At 37.8% G+C, this 16,965-nt stretch overlaps 1 protein-coding gene across 5 annotated transcripts in view; it reads left to right on the top strand.

Moving 5' to 3' along the window:
- relch (RAB11 binding and LisH domain, coiled-coil and HEAT repeat containing) overlaps positions 1-14,845 on the top strand; it is a 55,254-nt gene extending 40,409 nt beyond the window's left edge. For 4 of the 5 annotated variants that reach the window (XM_034297866.2, XM_034297865.2, XM_034297864.2 and 1 more), the window contains 10 exons: positions 1,406-1,485; positions 1,839-1,945; positions 4,109-4,208; positions 4,977-5,059; positions 7,411-7,474; positions 7,603-7,741; positions 7,831-7,947; positions 10,393-10,481; positions 11,768-11,838; positions 14,239-14,845. In XM_034297866.2, coding sequence (XP_034153757.2) covers positions 1,406-1,485; positions 1,839-1,945; positions 4,109-4,208; positions 4,977-5,059; positions 7,411-7,474; positions 7,603-7,741; positions 7,831-7,947; positions 10,393-10,481; positions 11,768-11,838; positions 14,239-14,359 — 971 coding nt within the window. In that variant the 3' untranslated portion in view covers positions 14,360-14,845. Of the gene's footprint in view, positions 1-1,405; positions 1,486-1,838; positions 1,946-4,108; positions 4,209-4,976; positions 5,060-7,033; positions 7,117-7,410; positions 7,475-7,602; positions 7,742-7,830; positions 7,948-10,392; positions 10,482-11,767; positions 11,839-14,238 lie in introns of all 5 variants that reach the window. The other variant, XM_034297863.2, reaches the window with a different exon arrangement.
- Positions 14,846-16,965: the final 2,120 nt, after the last annotated feature.

Below are 16,965 nucleotides of genomic sequence, written 5' to 3'. Positions count from 1 at the left end.
GTTCACTTCCCCAAGAATAACAGCCTTCCTGTCAGCGGGAGAAAGAACACACACAAGCACTGTTATACCGTGTTAAATTTGTATTTCTACATCGTATTGTAAGTGAGGTTTTTCTCCCGGTGTTTGAATGTTCTGCTTTTTAAACAAGCTTGTGGTTGAATTCTGGTCCACGCAGGTCTGTATCAGCTTTCACTATTCGTGACTAAATACGGTCAGTTGAGAATATTTTTAATGACAACCCTTGAACAATAACATACTACTCCACAATCCTCAAGTGGGAGTGTAATGTATGTGATTATATCGACCAGGCTTGGGAAAAATACTCAATTCTTAGATGGATCGTCGTAAATATCTCTTAAAAGCCACTGCATCAGCGCACAATTTTGTTCAGCCTTATGTATATATTTTAATTTTTAAAAAAAGTACAACATGACTGATGAAACACAAACTATAGGCTATGGCAATCAAATTCTTAAAAAAATTAATTCAAATTGTAATTAGCGTGGCTATACTATGTGTTTGTATCACTTAAATAACTGAAGGTGAAATTATCACTTTTATGTGCAAAGAAAATCACAAGGAGGCTATATTATAACTTAATTATGATTATTAATGTTTAAGATTTGTTGTTGCAGATTTTTTTACTAGGATTTTCCATTTCTTAAGTGTATCAGGATTCACTTAAAAATCCACATTGTTCAACGTGTCATCACGCAAGAATATTTTTCAGTCTCCACCTCAGTTAGGCCGAATCCTGAATGGATTACAATTCACTAAATATGCTCACTACAACATAGGAAAACAACACAATAGTGATTCAGCCATGGAAAAGGTGACCCATAATTACCTGCTTGAAATTTTTATATTTTATATACTATTTTATATCACTTTCAGAACTCATAATTTGATCAATTTAATTTTTTTTATATTTAATCAGAAAATTTATACATAATTTATACATAAAAAATTTATACAAAGTATTCTATAAATGAAATATTTTCTTTAATTAAGTATTATTTAAACACGTTTAGGAGGTGTGTTTCTTAATTAGGACACTGGATCGTCTGTATATCGAATCCATAAATATGGTGTAAATTTAACTGGTATTTGAATAGTAAAATTAGTTTTGGCAGCTTTAATGGAAATACATTAAGCTTTGTGTTTTAAATATTTTATGCAGGGTGCAGAAATCAAAGTCATGATGGAAAAAAAAAAAATTTCATAATCACTTTGCGTCTTCCTGAATAAACATCTAACCAATTCATGCGGCGCTTAAAAATTTCCACCCTGATAACCCGTACAAATAAAAAAAAGTCCGCTGTAGTTGAGAGTTCATTTATGCTGCATTTCTTAAGTGTCTTATATTTAATTATTGTCCTGTAATTGGATGAATTTTTCCTTCTAGATGCCTCAGCCGGTAATGGCATTTTGACCAAGGCGACGGTGCCCATCTATGCAACGGGGGTCCTGACATGCTACAACCAGGTCAGAGCTTCAGGTCCTCTCTCCCCTCGTTTATAGTTAATGTGAAAATCATGGAAATCTGATTTTCGTTGATTGTCTCTTATAAAAACTCATAGACATACATAGTTTCTAATAATACCTCTATGTGCGTGTGGAGGTTTTGCTTATTTTTTTTCCCCCAAAATAATTTTCTGATATCCCTAAAGTACTCCCTTATTTATTGGCTGCTATGGAAAATTCACATGGACAAAATAAATGTTATTTCAGTCAATATTTACCTAATTGGTTTGAAAATTTATAAACTTCTATAATTCTATTTCAGTCACACCGAGTTAGGTAAGTAATATTTACTGTAATTGCTTTTTTTTCCCCAGGAGGAAGACCGAAAGCTGTTGGTGGGCTTCCTGGAGGACGTTATGACTACTCTGTCTCTTTCCCATGCTCCGCTCGACAGTCTAAAAGCTTCCTTCGTAGAGCTCGGGTAAGACTTTGCAAAACACACGCCAGTCATAAACATGACGCTCTGTGGTATCAACATTAGCTTTCTTATCTGGTACTGTGTGACTTTTTTTTTTCTCAGCTCAGTAGTTTTTCTCTATCTCTTTCTTGGAATAGGATATTGTTATTTTTCAGTATTTTTTTGTTTTAAAAAAAACACTGCATTCATTTTGCCATTTTTGCACTTATTGACGTCTATGAAATTCCAGCGATGTGGCACAACAATCCATTTCCACCATGAAGTTGATCATTTTCCAATAATAGCACGTGTGTATTATTCCACGTATACTGGAGCAGTTTGCCAACATTTACGTTTTTTTTATCAATTCAAGAATGACACATCATACTTTTTATACATTTACAGTATAGTTACATTTAATGTGCCTGTGAAGCAAGTTCCCGTTCTCTCTCCAGCATGTCTTTTTCTTTCTCTTGAAGTTAATAAGACAGAAACATGCAGCTCATCATGTTACAGAGAAACCACAAATCCCTCCGTGCTGAAGACTTTCGCATGTTGTAAAACTTGACAGCTTTCGCACTGGTACTGGAGACTCCTTCCAAAAATTCTCATTCCAAAAAAGTTCCCTCACAGAACCAATTCTAACTGTACAATGTATTGTGCATCTCTACTACTGTGTTACGGTAGCTGTGCAGGTTGAAAGTTCCTGGTCCTAGCTCCCTTATGTAGTGGATAAGGAGCAGTCCATGTCCACTAGGTTGGAAGTTCAAATCCCAAATTTGATAGAGAACCACTGTTTGAGATGAGCAGGTCCCTTACCCTACTATGCTTAGTTGTGAGTCACTTTGGATTAAATGAATTGCCAAATAAATAAATAAATAAATGTAAAATCACTATAAATGTATTTCGCATGTCTGAGGAGCATCGTAGGCAGATCTTACACTGCTGTTTGGAAAATGAATATTGAAAGCATGAAGTTGGCTTTTTTGCCTCGTCTCTCAGTCTCTTTGTTTTGAGTTCAAGTTGTGCTTTAATAGCATGACAGTGTTGTCAAGGCAAAATAACACAATGCATTTATAATTCAAACCAAGTCATCCAAAGCAATACAGACTTTTATTTAAATTTTTTATTAACTTGGCCTACATCTTTACGCAAAGAAACTTTCATTTTAGAGGACAGAGTCCATGCCCTTGTGGTTTAAAGCTTTTTTCAGGGGCGGATCTCTGGTTTTCCTGCATTATATCCAATCTAGCTATCTAGATCAATTATGAATTATGAAGCAGAAAGGTAACACTTTAACACTTTAACTCATAGGTAACTATACAGCAACTATGTAAGAGCGAATGAGTGTTTGCAAGCAGTCTTCTGGCTGGAGAACTACTTGCTAACTAGGAATTTATTATGATAAGTGTGTTATCATTTAATTGCTAGAAAAGGACATGGTAACACTTCAGTAATTATCTAATATATGCAAATTACTTAGTCATTTGATAATATTTGGAAAAAGATATTTCAAAGACTAAGTATGAAGTGGTGTATTTATGTAAGCCATGTCTTTGTGATTGGAATCGCAATACTGACACACTCCTATAGAAAAGAATGATGGGAGGTAAGAAATCTATTCTACTAGACACTAGTGTTTTAGCAAGATTCTTATTTTTAGGTCAATGCTCAAATTGACTCATACTCCCACATATAAAGGTTCAAAGAAAGGTCAGAATGGACAGTGAGGAATATGAGTGTGTTGACCGATGCCTTTACTGAGCACGCTTTTTTATATTTGTAATAATAAAGGATTAAAAAAGCATTTATATCGTAAAACAAAACAAAGGTTTTGCATAAATCAGATCCTAAAAATAAATGCACAAGCAGGAAAAAGCCAAATAAATAAATAAATCTGGCAGAATTCAGAGACCATGCTAATAGTGCTGTCATTTCTGGGGAGGGTTTATATTTAATAAAAAAAAAAAAATCTCCTGGTTTAGGTGACGCCCACTTTGGGTTTAAATCCAAATACAGATACAGATACAGATGGTGTGTTGTGTTACGCCATTGTGTTTTGAGATATTAAAGCGTATTATTTTAGAAGTAGAAATTGTGCTCCTTCATGTGAACAACTGTCTGATTCTCTGTGTGTGTGTGTGTGTGTGTGTGTGTGTGTGTGTGTGTGTGTGTGTGTGTGTTTAGGGCGAACCCGGCCTACCATGAGTTGCTGCTGACCGTGCTGTGGTACGGCGTGGTCCACACGTCTGCACTCGTTCGCTGCACTGCCGCACGCATGTTTGAGGTCAGTCTGCATTTTTTTTTTCTTTTGGACGAAACACACATGCATTGCATCTAGAAACTCTTTGTATTTGGATCATTCTTCAGTAATCAGAAATGACTCATTTTAACGTTCCATGCTTTGTTTAAATGAATTATGATGTTGCATTATTATTATGTGAATCTGAATGATGATACCTTGCTGATCCCCCTCTAGCGCCCCTCTCTTGCATTGTGCTCCCTGTACACGCCGCTTCACTGAATGTCTAGCAGTGTACGACACTGATGTAGCTTAAAGCATCCGTGTGTGTTTGCGCGCGTGCGTGTGTGTATGTGTGTGTGTGTGTGTGTACTGCTGCACGCTTGCTGATATCATTCTGAATGGTTTTAGCAGAGGTCCTCATTCCATTCCCCCACATTTCTCTGTGGAAAAATCATTATAGTTGAAAGGTGAAGAGTAAATCAGCTCTCTGTTGTTGCAACGTAGTGCCAAGGGCCTGGCCTCTTACATCCCTTTGATTTGAAACTTTTTTGTTTCCCATTAGTCTGTGGTCAGCTCCTTCTATGTACTTCATTTGTGTTATTGTTATGTTGTGTGTGTGTCAGCGCTGCGGTTATTTTGTTACCGTTGTTTTTCTTTTTGTCTTCTTCTTCTTCTCTCTTTTTTCCTCCTATCTCTCTCTCGCTCTCTCTCTCTCTCACTCTGTCTCTCGCTCTCCTGTGGTGTTCCATGACTCTCTGCTCGCTCCTTCCATGCGTCCTGTGTGACATCACCCCTGATCTGACCAATCAGCTGTTGGTGAAGGGGGTGAATGAAACCCTAGTAGCTCAGAGAGTTGTTCCGGCACTTATCACTCTCTCCAGTGATCCTGAAATGTAAGTCTCCTCCTGCCTCCGTCACTCACACACCTCCCTCTGCCTTGGTTTTGCCTGGGAAGCCTTAAATCAGGCCTTGTCCGGCCATCTAATAGAATCTCACTAGTGTGTTAAATGTATGAGCTACATCTTTCCACAGACAAGAACATTGTCATGTTTCCCTGTAGTGAAAGAAAAATGCAATTTAAGACTACAGCCTCCACTTTAACAATAATGACTTTTGGTATTCAAAGCTTACCCTTTTTCCCAAACAGATATCACATTCTGCACATATACAGCCCCATGTGCATGGATCTGAGCTTAACTTATCCATGGTTCTCTACTAAATACAGAAATAACACTGCATATGATAAAATTTCTTGCATTTAAAGGCATCTAAGAATAATAAATGTTGTGTATACATTATTTCTAGGAATAAAACACAATGGGGCAACCAGTTATAGGAAAAATAATCAGTGACAAAATTACCTGAATATGGGCAAATGTATCTAATATTTCTTATTGCAAGTTTATTATAGATCAAATATAATATTATTTAACTGGATGCTTTTATACATTTCAAGCTTGAAGGTATATGTTCATATTCTGTTGGCAGGTCATTTTGCTTTTTTTCTAGAAAAAATGCTTAAAATTAGAAAAATTATATGCCAATAGAACAAAACTTCAACAAGATTTCAAGCTTGAGTTCAAATTAGTGAAAATGTCTGGAAATAGGTTTAACACTATATAAAGGAATTTTCACTTGCTGACATCTCATTTTTTTTTTGCAGTTAAATTACTTTTAATCTTGTGGACATTCATGAAGAAAAAGTTAGTTCCTGTTAGTAGCTACTTTATAGAAACAGTGCTTCTCTTTTTTTTCTCTCTTGAAGCCAGTAAGCCAGAAAGTACAGCATGTGATGTTCCTGAAAAGGCACAAAGCCATCTGTCCTTAAGATGTGTGGAAAAACTACAAAGCACTGACACTGGAGACTCCTTCCAAAAATGTTAAATAAAAAAAATCTCCTCAGAGAAAATGTACATTTTTAAATGTAATTTTAAATCTGTTTATATGAGGAGTCCGTCATACAACTCCCTGTGGAAGTTGTTACTATAGTAACGTTAACATATTAGAACGAGCGCATTAATACAAACCTGTGATTTGCCTTGCAGCCAGGATTACTGTCAGAGCTGCTGTTAAAAAAAAATTAAACAACGCCTAAAAAAATGAAAAAGAAATCATTATTATGAAAAACATTTTACTACTTTAACTTCTTTCCCAGAGTTTGAAAATCAATGTCCTAGGATCTTGTGGTATCTGAGTAAACTGAGGCATGTTAATTTTCTAAGCCATAACCACACATTCTTCCCCGTTTCCGAATAAACAAATTAAAGATGCAAATATTTTCACTGAAAAATTTTGCTTTAATGTTTATTGACAGAATTTAACGACTTTCTTTAGCCTTTCATTATAACTGAGATGGAAGAAATTTTTTTCAGTATAGGGAAACACTTAGAAAGTCTTGTCTGTGGTAATCATACATATGCTCCAGATGTGATTAGATTGGATTGGATGTCAGATCAGACATTGTATTGATCTGTAAGATTACAAAAAAAAAAAAATTAAGGAAAAAAAAAAATTCTGATAAATTGCTCTATCTGGGCTTTCTTGTGGGCTTCCCCGATACAACCCAGGCTTGAAGGAACTAACATTTTTTGTTTAAGTGTGACACACGTGTGTTACTAACACTTTCACCTAGCATGATCATCACTAACCACCACTGGCTTGAAGCAGCAGCATGTCCTACACATCTATCCGTGCGTCAGTGTGGCTCCTGGCATGCTTGCCCGTCCCGTCCTCGGGTCCAAAACAATAGATCCCTTCCCTCTCCCTTTCTGCCCCTCTCTCTCCAAGTCCTTGCCCTGCTAGGTCCTGGGCCGTGTGTGTGTGTGTTTGATACCCCCGTCTCTCTTTTGCATCTGCCCGGTTTGCAGCTGATCCTTCGAGGCATGAACGAAGCCTTAATTGACAAGCGGGTAGCCCCGGCCCTAATTACCTTGTGCAGTGGTCCCGAATTGTGAGTTAAACCCAGCCATGAGATATTTTAACACCAATATCCTGTCTCTTCATTCTCTTGGTTGGATGTCTTTTTTTATTCATCATGTTTTTTTTAAAATGTTTTTTCTTGTAATAGTGTTGTAGTTTCCGTATTATCACTGGCATGATCGTCTGACATTATCCATCCTTGCTTACCACATATTCCATCCATGTGATCAGTGGTTGTGTTGGCTTGATGGATCGTTGAATCTTTATTGGGGAAGGGGTTGTTGGTTATTTTGAGTGCATGCTGATTTTTTTTTTGTGCTTGCAGCTCTGTGAGGATTTCCACTATCCCTGCATTTGGAACCATTATGGAGACTGTAACACAAAGAGAGGTACAGATTTCTACTCTCACAAAACCATTTCTGTCATTTCCAGCCATAGTGTTGTAGTGGTTTTGGAAACGTGTGTGCCTTTAACTGCCGGATTTCACCCCCATGTTTAATTACGTGGGTTTTTTCAGTTGCTGGAAAGAGTGAAAATGCAGCTGGCTTCCTTTCTGGAAGACCCGCTGTATCAGGATCAGCATTCCTTACACATGGAGATTATTAAGACGTTTGGCAGGGTCGGCCCCAACGCCGAGCCTAGGTTCAGAGACGAGTGTAAGTGCGATGACAACTTCTCTGGTGTAGAAAAGTACTATGGAGATCTGCTAGCAGTAAACACGCACAATCTGTCCTTGTCTCCACAGTCGTCCTTCCGCATTTGCACAAGCTGGCTATGAGTAACAACATACAGACGGTGGAGAACAAGCGCATGGACATTGCAGCCCAGTTGTTTGAGGCCTACAGTGCTCTGTCCTGCTGCTGTATCCTTTTCGCTCTCATTTCTCTGAACTGCAAACAATCTCGCACTTCTTTACCCTCTCACTTCTGTATTTTTGTTCTGGGTTGCACATATTACTTTTGTAATATCCTAGAGACTACACTCCTTTCCTATTAGTTTCACTACAGTTACTGAATAATTCATAGTAGTTGATGAAGAATAGGTTTATAAAGAAATATAACTGAATAACATGCTGACACTTAAATACTCATAAGTGGGATATGTTTTGGCCCTGCTTTGTCCGTTATTTTCCGATATCGGGACCCAGTCATTGGGAGTTATTGCTTGTATTATTATTACTCATAGCACTGCAATCCTCAATAAAAGCTTTGCAATAATCTAAAAGCGTGTTCACATCATGTTAATATTATGACGAGCTTCTGAGCTTCTAAAAACCATTCATGTTTTCATCAAATTCAATTCCCAATTACACAGACATGGGGAGTACATTAAGGTTAAGTTCAGTATTTTCAAAACATTCTCCATCACTATCACTATCGCCAAAATATCCCAAATATTTGTGATATCCATTTCTGTTCATTGATATTGGAATACTAATTGCTATTAAGGTTTGAGTTCAAATCCCGAGACTATCAGAGAGCCACTGTTGGGCCTGTAAGCAAGATCCTTAATCCTCTACTGCTGTGTACTTAGACTGGACTCTGGCTCAGTTTCCAATCACTTTGGATAAAAGCGTCTGTAAATGAATGACTGCAAGTAGAACCACAGTTCCAGCAATCCACAGAAACTACACTGGAACAGGACTGAAGGTTACCGTAAAGCTTTTACAGATGTAGTATGCTTTTTGTCACACTCACATGTGGCACCCACAGGGCCGTTTCCTCTGTGCAACTTGGTTTCCCTGTAAAACTTTGACAGAGCTCCTTCTGACTAGCTCCTTCGCTGTTCTTGAGTCTTGTTCAACTATTTTAAATAGACTGGAGGCTCTGTGGCTGACGCGGCATCTCTGTCTGTCTCTGCTTCTCTCTTTTCTCTCTGTTTCTTTCTCTCCGTCGGCCCTTTCTCCTCTTCCAAGCACTGCGTCGTTTTCAAAATGTTTACGTGTCACGCTGGCAGGGAACGAAAGCAAAGAAACCTCAGCCATTTCTGGATGGCAAATTGCAGGGTGGATGGTGAAATGCTGCGCTGCCCGCTCTCTGATGTTGTGGTGGGCAGCGAGAGCCTGGGGATCGGCCCACTGCTCTGGTTTCCCAGCACACATGCCTATGTGTAGGTGTTTTTTTTTTTTTCTTCTTTTCTTGTGTTTTTTCTTCTACATTGTCCCATTTTCTCACTCCTTTTCATAGCATTTATGTCTTTATCAGTTAGTCTGTTTTATTTCCTCTCTATTTATCAATTCTATAGTAAATGCATTTATCTCCTGTCCTCTTTCTCTCTCACTTTTCTTTCCCCTTCACCAGTTCTGTCACACGGGTGACTCTTAACCACAGTGGGTAGTGTGTGGGAGATCTGTAGGTCCTGTTTTGTGGTGGTTCATGGGAGGACCATCTTGTGTTCTCCAGCTGGTTTATGAGACCCTCCTTCAACACAGACCAAAGGGATCTGCTTTCATAAAGACCACCTTGTCTTTTGGACTTTTTTCCTTTGCTTGGGTTAGGGTATACTTAAAAAGTATTGAATATTAAAATAAATGAGCTGGTTATCTGCTAAGGCAGGGGTCATCAAGTGGCAGACCGTGGTCTGGATGCTGGCCCAGCAAAGTATTTCAAAAGACTGAATATTTGAAAAAAAAAAAATAATAACTTTTGTGAAGCAGAGCTAATCATATTGATCATGTATGACAAAAATCAGAACTATCACAGCTTCTATAGCGGATCCTTTGTTGTGGCCGATTGCATGCATTTATGTAAATTATTTAGTTGAAGGCAGCTCATCTAACCAGAGACTAGCTACAGGGTTAGAGACATCAGAAAGGAGAGATTTTTCAGACTTTTTATTTATCGTCTCTTGTCTATGAAGTAACCACTGAGGTTACATCTGGTTATTTTTTATAATAAGTTATGACCACAAATTATTATTTTGAGGCCACAAGATAACATATTGAGGCCACAAACTAATTATCTCAAATTAAATAATAACAATCATGTCGCTCCATAACTTAACAAACTAATGTCGACTGTTTAAAGACGATTGGGGAAGAAAAAATATGGGTTTGTTCACATGGTAAAATGAATCATCATTGCAAAAGAATTAGCACTGGTAACAAGTGAAAGCCACTAGACATAGAGTGAAAGCCACTAGACACTAGTCATATAACTTTAAGGAGTTTAATGCTAATATGACAAGAACCAGTAACTTTGACATAGTATTGTACACTAGACTAGTATACTAAGTCATATCACTATTTTTTTTAAATGTGCATTATTCTGCAATATATTCCGGTTTTTTCTTAACTGTCACGTCTCAGTCATTTCTGAAGAGATCATGTTAAATCATTTTCTTCCTGGCCTGAGGTGCTTGAGAACCGACATGGAGCATCTTTCTCCAGAACATGAGGTAGGAAGCACTACACCTGCATGTGCCACCAAACTACTGCATTTTGAGTTCATTTCTAAAATATGAAATCTGTCCTGGGATCTAAAAAAAATGGCTGTAGATATTTTTAATATTGATTTATTTTCTTGAATAAAATCTACAGTGCTTGATGTGTCATTATACCCTATACGTCCATGAAGTCGATCAACCGACACGTTGCCATTTGTTTCAGCGTGTGAGGTTAATGTATGTAACAATTAATGAAAGTCTAGCTCACCCAGAATTTGTCTTAAACCACATCCAGTTCTTTAGTGATGCCACACAGATAGGTTGATGTGATATAGGATACACAGTATCATCTCCTGCAATCTATAAGCATGAACAAAACATTGTGTGGCGATCATTTTGGACAATAAGACTTATTCTTAGCTCAACAAGGTTTGATTGTACAAAGAAAGCTGTTAAAAAAAAGCGTTTGCCTTATCACCAGGACATCGCGAGTTCGAATTCTGACAATGCTCCGGGAGCCAATAGAGCAAAACTGGCCATGCCTCCCATCTCTGGGTGGGAGGGATGGAATACTCTCTCTCCCCTGTCCATCATGTCGGCGCTAGCCAATCATGAGCACATGTATGAGGAAGAGGGTGGATAGCACTTTTCTCCGAGGGTGTTACACTGCCTTATGACACAGCTGGAGCAGCAGTTTGAAAAGATGTGACTGGCTGGCTTCACATGTCTCAGAGTTAGCATGTGTCTACCTTCACCCTCTCCGGTTGGTAGTGATTGTATTATAATCGAGTACTGTCTTGTGGGTGGGATGGGAGCTTTTGCAGGTGATGAATTTAGGGAGAAAAAGTGGGAGTAAAAATGAGTTTAAGTAAGATTGACTTATTATATGTTGACTTATTGACTTCTATTATGTAAATGTAAATGCATTACTTGTTAGCTACATTAGCCTCATGGCTCCTGTGCAAAACTAAATAAATCAAATGTCAAGGACACCAAACAAGTCTTGGTTGATCAACTGCATTACTTTGCTAAACTATTCCTTTAACGTCCAGGCTCTCTTACAAGTCTTATGCCTTATGTGTTGTAATAAACCTCACTGTCATGTGACATCAATTATCTTCAGATTATTGTATTTTCCCATCTTCCCACAGCCAGTATTTTACATGTGTCCAGTTTTTTTTTTTAATTTGCCTACTAATGCCCAGCTGATGTGTCGCTAACGCCCAGGCCACATGGTGTCAGAGTTCCCAGCAGCGCTCTAATTTTACTCAGGCGCTCTGTTCTCGTCTCTCCGCCAGGTTATTCTCAGCTCCATGATTAAGGAGTGTGAGCTGAAGGTGGAAAACCGAGCCATGGGAGAAGCACAAGGGTGAGAGCTTGTTGTCCAATGTTTATATGTGTCCATCCCTGTTTTCTTATTATAAGCCCTAATCTGTTCAGTTTCCTGAGGTCACAGTAAATATCATCTCATAGTATCAAATTATAGTAGTTTCAGGGGCCATTCTGCATAGCTTATTAGCTGCATATTGGCTGAAATGAGATGTAATTGTGAAAAGGATATAAATGCGCATAAGTCACAATTGCAACTAGGACAGTTTTATTGTTTTCCGTAAAAACCAGGCTTCTGGAGCCCAGCGTTTGTTTGACTCCGAATGTCTCCGAGGTTACCAATCAGGCGTGAATGCCTCTGGCACTGGGAGTTATGATTATGGCAAACCAACTATGTCCATATTCAAGTCTCTGGCTTCAAACAGCCCAGCGTCTTGTTACACTTTCTGTAAACTTGACTTTGACTTGTCTTTGTGTTCGTGATTTTTATCAGTGGGTCTCTGTTGTAACGGCAAACATCCTACTTATACGGTTGAAACCAGGTTATGTTCACTTTTGGGTAGGAAAATTTCTGTAATTGCAGGAACGGTTTGGCTGCATAATGTGATTATAATGGTTATAGTGTTAAAGGTGAAAATAAAAATATGCGGCATTTCTTCTTTCCCCAAATGAAATCAATCAGCCAAGACGTGAAGCTGCTCTATCTACTAGGCTAAACAAGTAATGGACACCCAATTTATTATTATTTTTTTTTTTTGTAAATATCTGCCTCATTTTGCATCCAGTTTTTCAGTAAAATCACACATACGTGCTGATGTGTTTTAGGACACGGTGTGACTTAAGGTAGTCTATAAACATGAACAAAACCTCGCCTCTAACATTATGAGCAGCCATCTTAGATATTGACAAATGGGGGAGTTCTTCAAATTCATTGAAGATTAATTGAATATATTTTTCTATGTTGAAGCTAAATTTGAAAATACAGACTATCCTTGCTATTTACTTATTTTAAAATATGAAGATGAAGCATCTATCCAATGATTTACTTTTAAAGCTTTGAGGTGAGATTCTTTAAATAATCTTTCGTTACTTGTTAGCTACATCAGCATCGTGTCTTCATTGAAGATACTCCAAACATGTCTTGACTAATCAACTTTACAGCACAGTGCTGTTCAGTTCTCGAATCTGATTGGTTAGAAGTTACTGATTATTTTTCTACAACAGTAGCTCCGATAGTAGTTTTGGCTCTAATTAAAATGTTAAGTTTATATTATAATCGAACACTAATAATAAAAAAATGGACTTTACCTTATAGTTCAAACCTTTTGTTGTTTAACAAAGAATTAATCTTTGTTATGCTGAAGTTTTCTGTGAGGACACATTTATTTAACGTTTATGAAAGGAGTGTGAGAGATTTTAACAGTCAGGAGGTTTTTCCTCCACAGGAAAGTCTTCAGGACTGAGAACTTTCCAGTTTAACGCGCTGTATTTCCTTGTCATATTCTTCCTGTATCTGTATTTCCTTGTCATATTCTAACTCCAAGAGATAGAAAAAAAGAGACTGATGAGGGAACGACTGTTTCTAGTGACAACAGGAACTAACCTGTCTTGAGGACGATCCACAACACTAAATGTAGCTATAAATGGATAAAAGCTATGACGTCATTTAATAACTTAATAACTAACTAAATAAATTGTTTTGAAATTGCTGTGGAGATACATAAGAGCAATAAAACACTTTGTGGTGGTAACAGTGACTCCACAGCACACCACACACCACCGTCGTTGATTATTTTCCTTTAACAGCACATCCTGAAGTGGTTTATTCCTGTATCAGTTTGAATTTTGTTGAATTATTCATTTTTCATGCAGTTTTACTGCACAGTTTAGTTAGTTGATTTGTGTTATAACTTTAAGACAGTTTTTCATAATCAACATTCAGTGTTGATGATCTATTAAAATTCAGGAAGCATCTTAAAAGCACACACTCAGAACAGTTGGCTCCGTGGGATATGTTTGCACGATAGAATTTAATTGGAGTCCCTGGTTTAGTTTACACTAAAGATCTACTGTTCATGCACTTGGCTTTGTGTTCTTATGTTTTGTTTAAATATGTAGTTCAGTTCTTCGCCTTGATTCAGGATGCTGCATTCATTTAGCTGTTTATGTTTTATATACTGTATTATATACTGTATACAGTGTATATTATATTTCCGGGTCATTAAGCATTATGTGGTGCTTTTGTTGTAGCACTCTTGTTTTTGCTCCCTCCAGCCAAACACAATAGCGTCTTTGGTTTTCACATGGCTGCAAATCCAGCACAAGTTAACGTGGCAAACAGAAACTCAATTAGAGTCAGCAGTTTTTTGTTTAAAAAAACTTTAATACTAAGCATAAAATACCATGAAACATTCATGTGAATTTGTGTGCTTTGTTTCAGGTCCATGTCCATCGCAGCGAGTCTGGTGGGTGAAGACGCAAAGACCAAGTTCCTGAGTAAGATGGGTCAGCTGACCACGTCAGGTGCCATGCTGGCCAACGTTTTCCAGAGAAAGAAGTGAAGCAAGCGCTGCTGGGGAAGTTTCCCATGAGCCTCTGCTGTCTGGGACCTCCTACTTGAAGAAGTCAAACGTCTGCCTTCATTTCATCCGTTTTTTTTTTTGTTTTTTTTTTTAAATAGGCTCCGTTTTATATCATATTTATGTCTTAAATGTACTATATTCCAACCTCCAAAGAAAATTGCACTGTTTTTTTTTTGTTTGTTTGTTTTTGACATATTATTTACGTCACTACGACTTTCTTTCTTTCGGGTTGTTTTTTTGCTTTCTTTGTTAAATCTATGATGGAGAAAAGATTCCTTCCCTGTCTTGCGCTCTTTCATGTGTTGCAGTGTCTCTGAAAGGTGTTTTCTATAAGTGTGTGTAATGAATTTCTTTCTCCTTTTGGATATGCTCAAACCGTAAATAACTGTATAATACACTGAGAAGGAACATACCTGTATCCTGTATATTGGAAATTGGTGTCATAATTAAAAAAAAAAAAGTGAAGGACTGTTGTGTTGTTCTATAAATGTGAATGTGTGTAAGATACGATATCAGCAGGCAGGTGTTCGAACAATGAACAGTAAACCCTCTCCATTGATTGAACACGAACAGGTTCAAAGTTCACGAGCTGATCCTTAGGGCTCTCGGCCTGCGGTCTGCCGTGTAAAGACATTCCTTCCAACTCTTGAGGACAGAATTTGCATATTGTAGTTAATCGTTAACATTTACCCCTGATTAGTAAATTCGCTGACTTATTATCTATTTCTCCCACCCAGGAATATTTGCATAAAATAAACATTACCTTCTCCTATTTCCATAGATCTCTGGGTGCGGCTCGACGTCTTAAGCATTTACCAGTCAATCACAGCCTTCTTGATATACAGCAGAGCTGTTTGTTTCTATATGCCATAGTAAGTGTGTGGAGATGGCGTAAGTAGGGATGTCTTAGTCATGAGCGCACCGTGAGTCAGAAGTCAGGACGATTTCCAAAGCAAGCAGGAAAGAGAGAGAGAGAGAGAGAGGTGGAGAGGGTGCCCAAACCACAGGAACATTTAGCCTCTGTGTGTTTTCATTGCTTTTTGGTTGTTTACTCAATTTATAACGAGATTTTTACACCAGAGAGATTTATGTTCGAGCCGGCAGGTGTCCACTTTCATGGCAAAGCATGGCAAGTTTCAAGAGCAGGGTTCGTCTGTAGCTTTTTTTTTTTTTCCATATTTGTGCAGAATAAAAATAAAAGCAGGTGGGTGGAAATGGGACCCATGAACAACATGTACAAGATGTTCTTTATCGTGTCATGTTGGTCTAAATTGTGCCATAAAGTTTTAGTCATATTGCTACACTCTCAGGAAAAAAAAAATACTAAACTGTACAACATTTGCACCTGTAGTATGTGTCATTTAAATGGTAACACATACGATTAAAGAAAAGAGTATTTAAAGTATATATATATATATATATATCTTAAGTACAAGTTGTAGCTTCAATTAGCCTTTATAATAATGCTAATAATAATTTAAAGGTACACTTCATGCACACTTGCAGGGAAAAGATATACACCAATGTTACAAAAGGTCTACGCTTGAGAGACAATCAAAGGTACTCTTTAGTAGCCTTTTTTATGATAGTTGATAATAGATTCATTGGAAATTCCCTTTTTTCATTGTACACAATTTGACCTGATGTTTTGAAGCAGCTATCTAATAAGTCATTTGACTCCAATCAAAACAAAAAAGCCATCAAGTTTGATCTTCTAGTCACACTTCATTCAAAAAAAAGCTCAAAATCTGAAGTGTACAACTTGAAAAACGGTCTCCTTCTTACATGAGCAACCAGAGAATGTGATTTGCATGTGGTGTTGCGCAATTCTTTCTAAGGTGAGGGAACGCCAGCAGGGAAAAGAAGCCAAGTCTCCCAGCACCTCAGATGACAGTTATTCAAATCAGGTAATAATGGTTTCGTAGGAGGAGCTGAAGTAAGTGTGTGCGTGTGTGTGTGTGTGTGTGTGTGCGTGTGTGTGTGTGTGAAGGACAAGGCCTAGGGCTGAAAGACCTGGGAAGAGTAGTTCATTAAACTCTGGACGGGAAGGGCCCCTATCCTCCCTGGAAGACAGGTGCAAAGCAAAGGCAGGTGGCAGGTTTACGAGATAAGGGTTGAGTTAGAGTTTTATCTCTGTCATCTACCGTTTGTGTATGCTTATGATATTAAAGACAAAAAAGGCTTTGTCAGAGCTGGAATACAGTGTTTCGACATGTGGATTGCTTATATGAGCTTATTTTAATTGTTTCTAATGGAGGTGACTGTAGCAACTTGTTTACAGCATGTGCAGATGGTGGAAATTTTAAAGCAGAGAGACTCAAAAGGACATATGGAAAGAGAAACTATTATTGGTTTTGTTGGTATTTAATAATGTTATCCACCAAAATGGTTTGACATTTGTCCAGCGTTCCAGAAATTTTGGCTCTGTATTGCAATAAAGTGGTTTGAAACTGAGTAAACATTTTAAACCATTTATCTTCAATAAGTTTTTTATCCCAGACAGGACTGTGGTGGATCCGGAGCATATCCCGGGAGCAGGAGAATTCCCCCTGGATGGGGCGCCAGTCTATTGCAGGGTACCATCA

Source organism: Pangasianodon hypophthalmus, chromosome 22 (genome assembly GCF_027358585.1).
Source record: "Pangasianodon hypophthalmus isolate fPanHyp1 chromosome 22, fPanHyp1.pri, whole genome shotgun sequence".
Taxonomy (NCBI): Eukaryota; Metazoa; Chordata; class Actinopteri; order Siluriformes; family Pangasiidae; genus Pangasianodon; species Pangasianodon hypophthalmus.
The sequence above is the reverse complement of the archived record's forward strand: the minus strand, read 5'-3'. Positions and strand labels throughout refer to the sequence as shown.